Source organism: Pygoscelis adeliae, unplaced genomic scaffold, assembly GCF_000699105.1.
Source record: "Pygoscelis adeliae isolate BGI_AS28 unplaced genomic scaffold, ASM69910v1 Scaffold171, whole genome shotgun sequence".
Taxonomy (NCBI): Eukaryota; Metazoa; Chordata; class Aves; order Sphenisciformes; family Spheniscidae; genus Pygoscelis; species Pygoscelis adeliae.
The window spans coordinates 228,833-243,458 of NW_008824186.1; the positions used below are offsets into that span (position 1 = coordinate 228,833).

The 14,626-nt window shown below is 40.6% G+C and overlaps 1 protein-coding gene across 10 annotated transcripts in view; it reads left to right on the plus strand.

Moving 5' to 3' along the window:
* Nucleotides 1–14,626, plus strand: part of MICAL2 (microtubule associated monooxygenase, calponin and LIM domain containing 2) — an 88,249-nt gene that overhangs the window by 32,542 nt on the left and 41,081 nt on the right. For all 10 annotated transcript variants that reach the window (XR_664041.1, XM_009334475.1, XM_009334476.1 and 7 more), the window contains exons 3-4: nucleotides 12,275–12,482; nucleotides 13,127–13,243. Coding sequence is in view for 9 of the 10 variants with exons in the window: in XM_009334475.1 (XP_009332750.1) it covers nucleotides 12,275–12,482; nucleotides 13,127–13,243 (325 nt within the window). In the remaining variant the exon portion in view is untranslated. The remainder of the gene's footprint in view (nucleotides 1–12,274; nucleotides 12,483–13,126; nucleotides 13,244–14,626) is intronic.

Genomic DNA, 14,626 nt, shown 5'->3' on the forward strand with positions numbered 1-14,626 from the left:
CATTTCAGGTCTCTAGGATATTTGTGTCTTAACCTGTATATCTGAGGAAAAGTGCTTATTGAAAAATAATCTGAGATTATATCATAATGTGACATAGTTTTCTAACTCTTCAGTCTTTTAACCTTTTCCTCAGGTCAGGAATGTTTGGGTGGGTTTAAGCTGTATTTTGGAACAAACCTGGCGGGGTGGGGGGAAGAACCACATATTTCTGTGGTGAAAAAGCCTTTGCAATGGAGAGCTGTTGTCCTGGCAGCTGGCCACGTTTTGCTTCAAATCTTCCAGAACTGTGAGTCTGACGGGCACTCAGATGGGCCTTGGTTTTGTTCTGGGTCCTGGGTGATGGCAGAGAGGACAAGCATTACATCATTTCAGCTAACAGAAGAGCTATACTTCACATTGACAGAAGTTTTAAATTAGAAATACATGAGAGCTGTGGGCCTATTACACTAACCACCTGGGAGATGAGGGATGAAGCGGTAATGGGGACATCTTGCATTGATTGTGAATGCTACAGCCAGATATAGGTATCTTCCTCCTTTACGAAGAAGTTGGCCCAGCATGTCTGAGGGAAGCAGAAGTTGCAATTCTGACTGACCCTCAGAGAGCCCTTGCTTTAACAAGCAAACTTGTGAATATGGTTTACGTTAAATTATGTCACATGGGCAGCTAGAGAACTGTACTTACGGTGGTGCTAGCTAGCAATAGTTTGCTGCCAGACTGGGGAAGTGCATTAATCGATGATTCCTGTTGTAGGCTGGTACTTGTCGTACTTATTAAAAATTTGGCTGCTGGATTGAGGAGGTGCAGATGTAACCAGACTGGAATGAGCTGTAACTGCTTTCAAACGCAGGATTAGAATCTTAAAAAATCTTGAAAAGTTGAAGAAATGGTCTGAGATCAAGAGGATAAAATTTCTAAAAGCTACTAGAAAATTATGACCCTTCTAATGAAGGAGTGCAACACCCAGAGAAAATTGGGAATATGCTGCAGAAAATGATCTGGTGCTTCTAATGGACCACACACCAAGCCTGAGTCCATAGGGTGTCATGCTGACCCAAGGGGAGCTGATCCTGGGAGCCTGTCCGAGGAGGCCTGCGGTGTGTTGGGGACTGGGGTGGTTTCCTTCTCATCTAGTTGGTGCAGGTGAAACCCCAGCTAAAATATGTTGCCCAGTTTGGACCATGTGTTATAGGCAAGAGGCAGATAAACTAGAGCACGTCCAGAGCAGAGCAGCAAGAACGGTCAGAGCTTTAGAGAATGTGACCTGTAGGAGAGGCTTAAATACCTTCACCTAATCTACCCTAGGGAAGACCCAAAGAGGAATGCTACATAGTTACCTGGAGCACAACCAGAACTGTTATTCATTTCACCTTCTCTCTAATAGTCTGGCTAACACTGCTAGATCAATTTCTGATCAGTTTTTCAAAGTTTGCATTTTGCCTTGGACATATGCTGCTCCTATTTCAGCCCTGAAGAACAGCTTGTGTTTCCCAAGGTCGTGTCTGTTTCTGCTTAAGAAACAAACCGAGATACTGCCTTGCTTGTCTTGCATCACACTCTGGATTTGTTCATTTGACTAAGATACTAACTTAAGAGGAACCATGTGGTTATGCCACATTGAGAATTAGTCTTGTGTTGCTTACTTCCTCTGCCCCTTTGAATGAGTTACTGTAAATGAATGAGCAGCTGTAAAAGGACCTGCGCAAACAGCAAATACTCCTCTCTGTGATTGGTGTCCACCTCCCCATCCTGCCTGTACTCTCTGCCATCCTCACTGGATTTACAATTCAGATAAAACAACTGCCCCAGGGTAAATTGCAGCTCAGATTAGAAAACATTGCCAAAGATGGCAGTGAGCTTCCTGCCATGGACTACACACCCAGATCATTAATAACAAGTTACGCTGATCAGCAAGTGCTCAGTGGAAGGCAGAGGCATTTCTCTCAGACTTTTTTTTTCCTTTTTCTCCGGTTGGTTTGTTTTTTAGCGAGGTAGGAAATAATTGCATATGGTAGGAAGCCTTTCCTGACAGGTGAGGGCTGTTGTGACCGGTGGGGCTGCCTCTGGGTCTGCTCGCTGCCTGCCTGGCCGGCGGTGGGGCTGCAAGGGCTGGGCCGGCAGCTCTACCTCCTGCTTGGCTGTAGGCATCTGGGGTAGGAAGTTCACTGCCTGTCAGCCCAGATACAGCCCTGATAGTGGCCGAACAAGCGTAGCCGGTGTTGTTCAGCCAGGTGCCTCTTAATTTCACCCTGGTTGGAATGTGAAAACAGAGTCATTAATACGTGGCCATGTAAATAAACACTGATCTTCTATGTATGTTTTTCTGTCTTCTGTTGTGTCGGATGTTGGTGTAAAAGAGACTATTACACCTCGTGATGTACAATTTGCTGCCAAATTTTGTCTTCAACTCTCTGCCCTTCTCTTTGAAGCATGCTCCTTTTCATATTTGTTCACCTTTTTTATATTTACTTTTATTTTTCAAGACTCTCCCTTTCAATAATAAGGGCTGTTATGCACCTTCTTTGTTTTCAGCCAAAACGTTTTGGAAATAAGAACTAGAGGTGCTGAAATCTAATTTTTGCTGTGTGATATGCTGCCAGCAGCCTGGTTTGTTGTTTCTTTATGAGAGCTGTTAACTTTCCCTGCTGTCAGAAATCTTCCTAAAAAATGTTACGCTAAAGATACATTTTCTAATTCTAGTTGTTTGAACTGTTCAAGTCCATCTTGCTTGTTGACACTATTGAATGCCATATTGCTAAGACATGCTGGTTGGTCAATTCCTAGTGTTTTCGAATTGTAAATAAAAATGTAAAAAGTAAAAGCATTGTCTACCTATGGTAAACTGGTATGTGCAAGTGACCAGCTAAATAAACTGGGAAAAAAATCAGGTTATCACTCTTTGGAGCTGTATTTGGCTTTACTAGTTAAGTGGCTGTGAATGCTAGCACTGGAAAATGCAATAGCTTTGAAGATTGCATGATGAGCTGGAAGAAAATAGACCCCAGGAGCCCAGAATTGCTGCCTTCTTGTACAGCATTGCATTTTGAGTTCAGGTATAGCTGCCATATGCTACTGTACAGTCATTCTGCTTAGGAAAGTTAGAAATGATGGGATTAAATGATTCAGCTCTTTAAAAATAAATAAATAACAATTTAAAACTGACTTCTAAAAGCCAAGTCTTAATTGGGTGTTGGTTAATAATTCACCTAATATAAAAATGTACTTTAGAACATATTTTAAAATAATATTCTGTGAAATGACCTTGAAATAACTTGACTCACCACTTACTTTAAAAAGCCAGTTTCTAAGCAGAAGCTTAGCAGATTTATTAGATTGTTGTAATTGTTGTTGTTTAGCTAAGAATTTTAGGTTCAGCATAGTATTTCATCTCTGTAGACAGACCAGGCTGTAGCAACAGTGCTATTTTTTTTATTAAAGCGTATTACCAATTTCTTCCTGTAGTTGTTGACCAACTTGTCTGCATGCTTTGGATGCCATAAAGCATGAGAAATCCCTTCCTCTGGGTCTGTAGACAAGTCGTCTACTGGCTGGTCAGCCCCTGACCCTGAAACCATGTAGAGGATTAATTATTTTCTTGCAATAGCAATCTTCCGAGTGTCACTACTCGCAAGGCTCCCAAGACTTGTGGCTTGGTCTCAGCTTAGACTAAGCTGTGCTCGGAGGTGAGGCTCTTGGTGCCTTTTTTTCTTCATCTCTGTTCAGCAGTTCTCTGTTTCTGGATGAATTGTTTTGTTTCTTGGTTTTATTCTGGGGTTTTTTTGCTAAATTTTTAAGGATAGCCTTAAAGCATTATCTCAGTATGACAGGCGTAAGCCTACAAAAAAAAAAAAGCAAGGTACTTAATGCTGTCAACCATATTCATGACTGGGATAGTCAGGCAACATTCTTTCTGCAAGGTTTATCTTGTTTTTGTTTTGATTGTTTAAGCAACTGGCCAAAAAAAAGAAAAGAAACCAATCTCTTCTGGGTTTTGGGTGTGGGGTTTTTTTTTCCCCTGTTTTGATTACAATGAAAGACAGATAAGAAAACAGCAAATACGCTCTTAATTCCAAAGGATGTTAGAGGGTTTATTTTGTGCTTTATTTGAGGAGATTTTTGGATTAAAGCACTTGCCTGATTTCTGGTGGATAATCTGTTTATTAAAAATAGTATAACATTTCTTGTCAGATGATGTACCAGTGTTCTGCAGATAACTGTAACTGTGGTCCAGGGAAACTGAAAGTTTCTAGAGATACTTTCCTGTATTATGTCTACCAATTGCAATTTTAAAAAATTTATTTATGTAAATTGTTATAAAAGCTCTGAGATCACGTCAATATATTTAAATATGACCAATGCCACCTGAGAGAGCTCTTCAGAAAAGTTCCAAATAACAAAGTCCTGACAGCTTTGGTGCATCAATGAAGGAACTCTTGACCTTCTAGCACGCTGAATGCCTACAGCCTTTCTTTAATGTGTTGCATAGCAGACCATAAGTTTCAGATGTCTTTCATACCATTGTTTTAATTTCAAACTATGGAAAGGTTTTTATATGCAAATCTATTATTAGTACATATATCCGAGAGACAGAGAGGATGGACAAGTGTGTCCAAATTCATCCAGGAAAAATGAAGCCACGTGTTTTTTTCCATGCAGAAGCTTATCTTCCAAAAAAGAGAAAAAAATCCCAGTAAAGATGAGTCAAATGAATGGAATAAATGTACTAATGTTTCACTTCTGGCATTTTGACCCAATAAAACAGGAGGGCAATAAAGATAGATCCTCTGATCCCTGGATTGTGCCGTATCCAGCTGCAAGCGCAGCAACTGCAGGGTGCAGTGCTGGGGAAAGAGCTCTGTCCAAAATCAGCCTGGATTAGGTAGCCTCAAATCCATGTTACAGTCTTTTAAGAAGAAAAATAGCAATGTCTCCATTTTTGCCAACTGCTGATAGGGGTGCTTTTGGTAGGAGATGACAAAACTGCATATTTCTGAGGTGCTCAGCTGGGGGTACAAAGGGTAAAATACTGGTAGGATGGAAAGCAGAAGTGGACTCGTCGTGTTGCGCTTCCTGCACTGGGACAGGGCTTTGTTGCTGCGGTTGGTTGGCAATTAGGGATGCGTGAGCCTTGCTGTTCCCAGCTGCCTTTGCACTTCCCCAACAGTGGTATTTATGTGGTGTTCACTCTCCAAAAATGTCTGTTAAGCAAGATCCAGCTAGTCTTAATAATATTTTAAGGTAGATTTTGGAACTATCTGTAGTGCATTTAAGTGGTGTTCACGTAACCCTTTGGAGAGTTAGGACCTCTCATTAAAATGCATTTAACTGAATATTATTTTTGTTAAATGAAACATTTTTTAACCTTACTAATTTTATAAGGAGCTCATAAAACAGTATAATACAGGAAAATATGCTTTTAAAGATTACTTAATTTTGTAGGGCAAGTTTAATTAGCTCCTATACCTTCTCCTCCCCCTTAATGTGGTGGAAGAATTTTTTTTTTTCTTTTTTTCCTTTCAATATTTGCATGTAGTATAGATCTGTTAACCACAGAAATTTTGGGTATATGTTTCGGTATCTGGCCTCTTTCTAAAAATGAAGAAAAGAATTCTTGTTTTAGGTTGGCACTGTCCCTTTTCTATATATGTATGTAGTCAAATGGACACCTTCCAAATCACTGTCATATTTAGCTACAGTTATCATCACTGTTCTTGACAGGGTCATGTTCTGTTGCCTTTTAGTAAAACCAGTTGTATAGGTATGGCAGCATTCAATAAGCCAGGCAACGAGTACAAGCATCTCGTGCAACGCAGGGCATGTTACTGGCAAGAGAGTGCTATACTTGCATAGCTCTAATGTGTCTGGTAACCAAGCTATCTTACAGCGACACATCCTTCATTGGTGCCAGTGGCTGGGCTGGTTTGTAGAAAAGGAGATGACAAGCACTTTGTATGGGGGTCTTCGTCTAGAGAAGCAGCAAGTGCCTGAATAGAGTCGCTGAGTTTAGGGGAGCAACCATGTATTGGAGTGCTTTGGTAGACCAGGGCCGTAGCAAGACTAGACTCGCATCTTAGATTGACAAAACACGTCATGCCTATTGTGAGCTTAACCTTTTTTCTTTTTTGGTTGTTTGTTTTTGTTTTTGTTTTTGTTTTTTAAATCTTTAGCTCTTGACATTTTTAACATTGTCTGAAGTGGCATATGGAATTTTATTTTTCAGTGACTTCAGTTATAATGCTTCAAACTTTAAAAACTATATTGACTATTCAGTGGATTCAGGGTACATTTGGCTGCAGCATTGTATCCAGTGGCTGTCAATGAATTTATGTGATAAAATCTGAGACTACAAATGTGAGATGAACTGTAAGTCAGTAAGTCAGGAATGTCCTACTGAGCAGTCCTAATTTTGCCAGAAGCATTTTCATGTCTAGTAAAGGGGATGAAGTGAAAAGCGTTGCAGTGGAGAGAGCTTTCCGCTGCAGCTTCTGGTAGCTGTCTGCCTTAGCTGCTTATGCAGCTGTTTCTCTTTGGAGCCTTTCCAGGGAAACAGTCATTGCTGATCCAGAAAATGTGTTGTTTCATTACATTTCGTGCCTATCTTGTGTTGCATCACATTTAGCTCTATCACGAATAAACACTTGCCCAAATCCATGTAGGATGTAATCCTGTGGAGTCAGTCAAATTAATCCTTGGTGCATCCCTGTCGCTTTGGATGTTGTACAAAGGCCAGGGCTGGTGTGAAGTCCCAGATCCAGTGACTACGGAAATGAACACACCTGAGGCCCAGAGCAAACAATGGAAGACGGTTTGCCATGGAAAGGCAAAGCATTCTGTCCCTCTGCATCCTGCAGGCTGCCTGGGCGCGGGCAGAGCCTCCTATCACTGTGTGGGGAGGCCCACAGCTGCTGGGGGCACCTGCAGTACCAGGCAGCGGCTTTGAAGTGCATAGGGAAAGCCACCCCTTGGCGCTTGTTTCTACAGCATGATCCATTCCTATAGGTTTTGATTTCCAGTTGGTGATTTGGATAAATATTACATATAAGCTAAAGGAAGCTAAATAATTTAGGCAGATGGTTTTCACTATTTTTTCACTAGTATACATGTGCATTTCCACTGATGAGTCGAAGTGGTGCTTCTGACTTGGCAAGGCCTCGGACAACAAAGGGTGTCTCTGTGTCTATCCAGTTGCTGTTGAGCTGGAGTCTAAAATGACTCTCCTCTTTTTCACCTCCAAAACAACTGAAAGGCAGAAATGAGAAAACCTTGAATTCCCGGAGTGATTGTAGCTTCTGTCTTCATCCCAAGAACATATGGGGGGTGGATCATAATTGAATACACTTTTATTTTCCAGGACTAATTTAATGGTTTGGTACCTTGGGCAGGAGAAGAGTGAGGGATTTAAAGTTGGATGATAACAGTGTAATGCATTGAGCTGCAACGGGATTTGTCTATTCTTAACTGTGCAAAGAGATGCTGTTTGGTTGCATCCCCCGCCCACATGCTACTACCAACTAGTAGATCCCTTGACTGTGAGCATGTAAATGCCGAGAGCTGTTTTTTTTACATTTTTCAAGGTGAATGAGTAGATTCTGCCTTTCAATTATTAAAATGGATGAGATTTTTGTGACTAGGTCATTGTGGAGTGTTATTCTGGTTTTTGTTAAACACAGTGCTTGTATTCTTGCTCTCTCCCTCCTTCCTCTCAAAACCTCAGTTGTTTCGGTAAGCTTACTTTACTGTGTGAAAACCAATGGAGGCGTTCTGCAAATTCTCAGCTGTTAAATTGCATGTGGTTTTTCCAGATTGGGATATAGGTGCTTGGATTCACAGGCTGCAGATTTAATAGTGAGGGATGGGAGGGGTTGCAAGAGGCCTCTGCTTCACATCCCTCTCTCCCTTTCCTCTCCTCCTATTTTGTAAGTCATACATTTGTACATTATATATGGGAGATCATATCGAAAACCTGCGCCTGGCACAAAAGTCATTCTGCTTTTGGAGAGGTAACTTGTGCTGCCATGTAGCTCAGCACTAAGTGCTCTTATTCAGTGTAGAAACACTTTCTGGAGATTTTCAAGGCGCTGCTGTTCTTAAACATACTAACAGAGAGAAAGTAGCATTTCTTGCAGTCAGTTTGACCTTTGAGTATAATCAAGCTTATGAGACTTACCAAATGCTGTGTATGTTATTACAAGTGAAACTTTCTGATATCTTTTAATCGTACCGGGAAAAAATACATGACATTTCTGCTCTATTTCAGTCTGAAGATAAGTCATGCAATGAGTAGAATGCGCTTGGTTATAGTGTGGGACAAAATTTGTACAGAAACAAATAGTTATCTTTTAAGGAAAAGTACAGTACTTTTTAACAGTACTGTAGAAACGTAATATTTACTCAGCAGTTTAAGTAGTCAACTTTTATAAAATATTCATGGGCTTATTAGTGTTTTATTTTGAAGTACAAAAATTTCCATCCTTGACTTACTTTTTATAATTTTAAACTGAAATAGTCCTGAGTTTGTCACTAGGTAACTATTATTGGCCTCTAAACTCACATAAGTCCTCTTCAATGGGAATTTTATAACTGGTATTCTAAAAATGCTCTTGCAGAAATTTAACTCAAACCGGCGTGTCTATTTACTTATGATAATTTATATCATAACTTTAAAATTTTCATTGTTGCATTTATTCTAATCGGTAATTAGTATCGTTCATATCGAGGACATTTGCAAGAAGAGTAGATGAATTTAGCTCACATAAAATTCGCATGAAAAATACTCACGGTGACCGTTACTTGTAGGAGTTCGTGTTTATGGGCAGTCTCTTCAGTACTGCCAGTTACTGCGTAGCTGGAGTTCGGTGCAGGAAATGTGATGCATGTAACTTTACCTGGTCTTGCTGCTGACGAGGTGATGGCGCAGAGGTGTGCCCCTGCGGGGCAGGGGCAGGCCACTGTCTGGGTGCGTGCAGGGTGTTCACGGTGCCCAGCTTTTCTCCCCTTGGCTGGGGAACTCGTGGGCGCAGCGCTGGGCTGCGGTGAGGGACAGGGACAGGGAACGACCAGGTCGGAGTCCTTGTCATGGCTTCCTTTCTCAGTGTGTGCATGTCCTCTTCTAGAGGATGCGTGCTCAATATTTCAAGCATTTATAAGATCTTTGGATGAAATATGTGCAAAGATAAATTATTTGCATAAAGGATAAAGGAGGAAACTTGGCATTTTAAAATCGCATGCTTTAATTTGCCACATGAATGCGTAACTGTGTTGTTTTCTCCCTCCTCATTTATTCTTTCTGTACTTTTGCCTGCTCCTGTCTTGTAATGTAGGTGCTGTTCTTGGGGAGTGTATTAAATTTAATGATGCTTCTCATTTGACAGGAAGTATTTACATACATTTGCAGGCAGAAGATCAGCCCTTTATAGCATGAGGTTTTCATTGAGAAAAATGCCTTCTCTTGGGATTGCTATCTTGCACTAACGTGGTATACGCTTGGTAGTAAAACAGGATATAATGTCCAACATGATTCTTCAGGCGGGTCACAGAGGTCTAGTCATGATCTTATTCTTGGATAAGCTGCCCTGAAACCTATACAAGTCTTTCTCCCTTCGAATCCAGCAAGAAATATGCAAAAGCTCCTTGTCAGTCCTCTTCAGCAACTGTTACTTTGACTAATTTTCGGAAGATGCTTTGAAAAGTCAAGTTACCCTTTACCTTTTTAGGGGATGATCTGGCACCATTAAAAGACAGTTCAGCTGTGAATGGTGATGTGGATGTCAAGAAACTGTTGGCGTTTGTCCAGCCCTGTTTGTTAGATTTCAGGATTGATTATTCAGGTCTTCCTTATGTGATGTCAGTTGTCACAATCTGTGTTAAATTGCAAGAAACTAATGTCAAAAGCAGCCCCTTATGAGCCAGGAGGCTCGGGTAACAGGAGGTGAAAATAGGAAGCCATTCAAAGTTTGTTCTAGGCTGACTACAAGAAGGTTTCTCCTGTGACTTCGTTTGCAAGTAGAGAGCTGGGGAGGATGGGCAGGGACAGGACAGTGGTATGGTCCCTTTCCTTACTTAATAAAGGTAGGAACATAAGCACAGTAAGAATTACCTTTGCAAGAGTTTTGTGCTGGTTTTGACCCCCCAAAAGATGACAAAGTGCCAAGAATAAGCTCTGTGCCAGCAGGAAGCGTCCTTAATAAATCAAAGAATAAATAGTTCTCAGACATAGATAAATATGTTTATGGAAGGTAACCATGGATGATACAAATATACAACCATTTTTCACAGTGTCTCTAGGCAATTAGGAAGATATTTTGTCAATGGTGATAGGAGGAGGGGAGAGGGCAGAATCCTCCTTAAAATTTCAACATGCTGTGCTGCGGAGCATCAGGAGGAACTAACAGTGTTTTCTGTGTGGGTTTTATTACTTGGCAGGATCCACTATGACTAAATCTCAAAAGACTGCTTTTTTAAAAGTTGCATTTATTTATATATAATACAGTTAGCCAAAAAAACAACCCCACCTTATCAAACCATGTATGGTCTTTATTTGTAAAATGTTTCTAACTGCTTGCTAAACATTACTGGAGAACTGTGTAGCCGTGAAGGCAGCCGCTTACTTGTCAGAGCTCAGAGTTCCCATGTTAATCACAACAAGCATGTGTAGAAAAGAGCTGACCCAGACTCCACCAGTGATCCTCTTCAGTCAGGATAACATCTGCACTCCATTTTCTTCCTTTATATAATTACATCTGTTGATGTTTTCTTAATATTTAGCATGCAGTGAGGAGTGTTCTTGTGAAATTATGAATTAAATATGTTCTTTTAGGAGGAAGAAAGCCAAGTGGCTAATGCAACAACCTAACTTTAACTTATTTAATATTTAATAATAAAGCAGGGCAAAAGCACCTCACAAGAGCTTTTCTTTCAGTGGGAATTTATTTGAATTATTTACTCAATTTCAAAAAAATTTTTTGCACTTTTATGATTGGGTTGGACAAAAGTCATGGGCGAAAGTCAGCCCCAGATAATTTTTGCTTAAGTTGTTAAACTTGAAAACAAATGACGAACAAACCAAAATAAATAAATGACTCTATTTTATGAAATTGAAACGTAATGGGAACCAGACTCATATCCAACGAGCCTCCAGATAGAGTCCGTGCTTGCTTTGAAACTGTAATCACTGTCTGGCTATGTGTGCGGGACGCACAGGAGCATGTCTGGTGTGTGAGATAATGGGTTTGGATTTGCAACGTGTCACAGCTCGGCCTCGCAGCCAGAGCTCTCCCCTCTGCTCAGGCCCACCTCGTCCCTCCCTGCCCGAGCTCGGTGCTTGAACTGATGGCATACATTTTGTGAAGCCTGTGTGGGTTTTGGGGGGGGTGTTGGGGGGAGGTGTGGAACAGCAACGTTGTCCACCTGTAAGACTGTTTCTAATCAGTTTTTAGTAATCAGGCAGGAAAATGTAAGTATTAGATGTGTTTGGGTTTTAATTAGTTTGCTTTCTGGAAATCCTGTGCTTGTTAGTCTGTGAAAACTTAAAGCTGTCAACTAAAATTTGGGTGAGAATTCTCTGCAAAAATTTCTGAAGTGGTTGTTCTGAGGATGCCCAAACTTAGATTTAAGCTCCTAAAATGCGATTGTCCTGAAGGTGAGGATGTTGACTACTGGGTGAAATGGAATAGGACAGGCCAAGTTCCCTGGCTCCGGTGAAGCAGGACAAGTCTGCTGACTTCTCTTGACGTGTCCTGCTTTACAGCAGTAGGTGAACTCAGCTGTTACATTCAGGATACTCCCTGACTTGAAAGAGAGAGTAACTAACACTGTAAGACTACTGGCTTATCATAGCTTTGTCTAAGAAGTCTAGCAAAGGTACACCAATTTCCTCTTTAAAACAGAAAAAGCCTACACCAAGACCACTTATTTCCTTTCCCTTCCCTTTTATGTAACTGAATCCTGTTTACTGCAAGCACTTTTGAAATGCTAAATTTAAGTTAGAAATGTACGAGCAGATGCTCAAAAGTGTTTGGCGCTTTGCTGTTTCTTGTTACATCTTTTTATCAGATGCTTTTATGTCTGTATGAAGCACAGTTCATCGTCTTGTATAAATTGACTGAACACCACATGCGAACAAAATGTGAATGTTTATTGATTTAAATAGATTACTTGAATACACTCTCAGTAGCATAAATCTAGTTGAATATCAAGTCGTATCAATAGAGTAAGTTAGAAACTATGTGGAAGTCAATACAAAACCCTGTGTAAGACTCCTCCTTTTCTCTGCTAGTGTTTAATTATTGGAGGTGGCCCATGTGGCTTTTTTTTTTTTTTTTTACTTGCCTTCCTGGGAGCCAAAGTTGTCGTCGTGGAGAAGCGGGACACTTTTTCAAGAAACAATGTGTTGCATCTCTGGCCATTTACAATCCACGACCTCCGGGGACTGGGAGCAAAGAAATTTTATGGAAAATTCTGCGCAGGATCTATTGATCACATCAGTAAGTATCTGAGGGCATGGGCACTGTTCAGATAAGAGGTGTGCTGAGGTCAGAAGATTAATGGAGACTTTCTTGATTTGGCAGAAAGCTCATCTGCCTTAAACATGCATGAGTGCGTGCATGCACACAGAGGAAAAACGGTGTCTCATTTAAGCAAAATGACAGTTGAACAAATGACAGTCTTATGGAGCAGCCTTTTTGTTAGTCTGGATTTGTTAAGCAATAGGTTTTTATTACGAAGTATGAAGAATATTGATATTCATTCTAGTATGTTGAAGGTAGACACAACCCTTAGTCTAATGAGAAAACATGTAAAAGTGGGATATTTTACAGGGAAATATGCTGTAAAATTTTCTATCCTAAAATGGTCAACATATTGCTTAGCAGATCCTTTAAATATCGTTAAGAAGGAAAGCTCTAAAAAAAGTATTCTAAGAAACTCACTGAAATGAGTTTTATTACCTGTGAGATTGTGCTGGAAGAGAACAACATCCTGTGGTGGTTGCAGCATTTGCATTTGTCACAGTGTGGGAAATAATAATGCTGCATGCTTGTGTTAACAATGAATATCAGTTGGGTGGCGTGCTGATAGCAGCTATGATTACTTACATATTAAATACATCTTTGTTACTCGCTGTCTACAGGTATTCGACAACTTCAACTTATCCTCTTCAAAGTTGCACTTATACTAGGAGTTGAAATCCATGTGAATCTAGAATTCGTGAAAGTCCTGGAACCTCCTGAAGATCAAGAAAACCAAAGTATTGTTTATCATAATGTAGTTCTGTTCACAGTAACTTCTTTCTATGTCAGGCATTATGTGAAATCATTCAAGGTAGTTGAATTCTGTTAAAGAAATGGGAGTTTTTTGCCCTTTTAATTCACCTAGGTTTGCTATATACAGTCATAGGCTGAATAAGTATCATTGTGACAGCACTGACAATTCTTAAAATACGACGCAGTCTGAGAAGTTGAGGTTTTGCACTATGCCTTCTGGCACGTGTTTGAGGCTTTGTTAGGGAGTCTGGTGTGGCTTTCTGGTATCTTCTTGCAAAAACAATTTCTGATTGATAATATAAATATTGAGGATGGATTAAGCTCCCTGGGCCTCATTTTGCTTTCACATTTGATATAACTCCCACACAGACTCTTATCAGCCATCTTATGCAAGATTTTTAAATAAAGTAGAGAAAGATTTCTTGTTCTTTTTTTCTATTTTTTTTTTTTTTTCAAGATTAGCATTTAGGGTGTTGTAGCAATAGAATATTTTAAAATTTTATTTTAATTAAAGTACTATGCTATCTGTCTTTAAATGGTCATATAGTGACAGTAGAATAAATACATTGTTTTAAGTAGTTAAAGCATATATAATTTTAAAATATGGACAATACAAACATTTTCACATAATCAGCTTTGTGTTAATGCGAAGATTAAATTTAGCTCTGTGAGTATAGATTCATAGAATCATAGAATAGTTTGAGTTGGAAGGGACCTCTAAAGGTCATCTAGTCCAACCCCCCTGCAATGAGCAGGGACATCTTCAACTAGAGCAGGTTGCTCAGAGCCTTGTCCAGCCTGACCTTGAACGTTTCCAGGGATGGGGCATCCACCACCTCTCTGGGCAACCTGTGCCAGTGCTTCACCACCCTCAGCGTCAAAAATTTCTTCCTTGTATCTAGTCTAAATCTACCCCCCTTTACTTTAAAGCCATTCCCCCTTGTCCTGTTGCAACAGGCCCTGCTGAAAAGTCTGCCGCCATCTTTTTTATAAGCCCCCTTTAAGTACTGACAGGCTGTAATAAGGTCTCCCCGAAGCCTTCTCCTCTCCAGGCTGAACAGCCCCAACTCTCTCAGCCTTTCTTCATAGGAGAGGTGTTCCAGCCCCCTGATCATTTCCATGGCCCTCTTCTGGACCCGCTCCAACAGGTCCGTGTCTTTCTTATGCTGCGGGCTCCAGAGCTGGACGCAGTACTCCAGGTGGGGTGGACTCACCAGAGCAGAGGAGAGGGGCAGAATCATATCCCTCGACCCGCTGCCCACGCTTCTTTTGATGCAGCCCAGGATACGATTGGCCTTCTGGGCTGCGAGCGCACATTGCTGGCTCATGTCCAGCTTTTCATCCACCAGTACCCCCAAGTCCTTCTC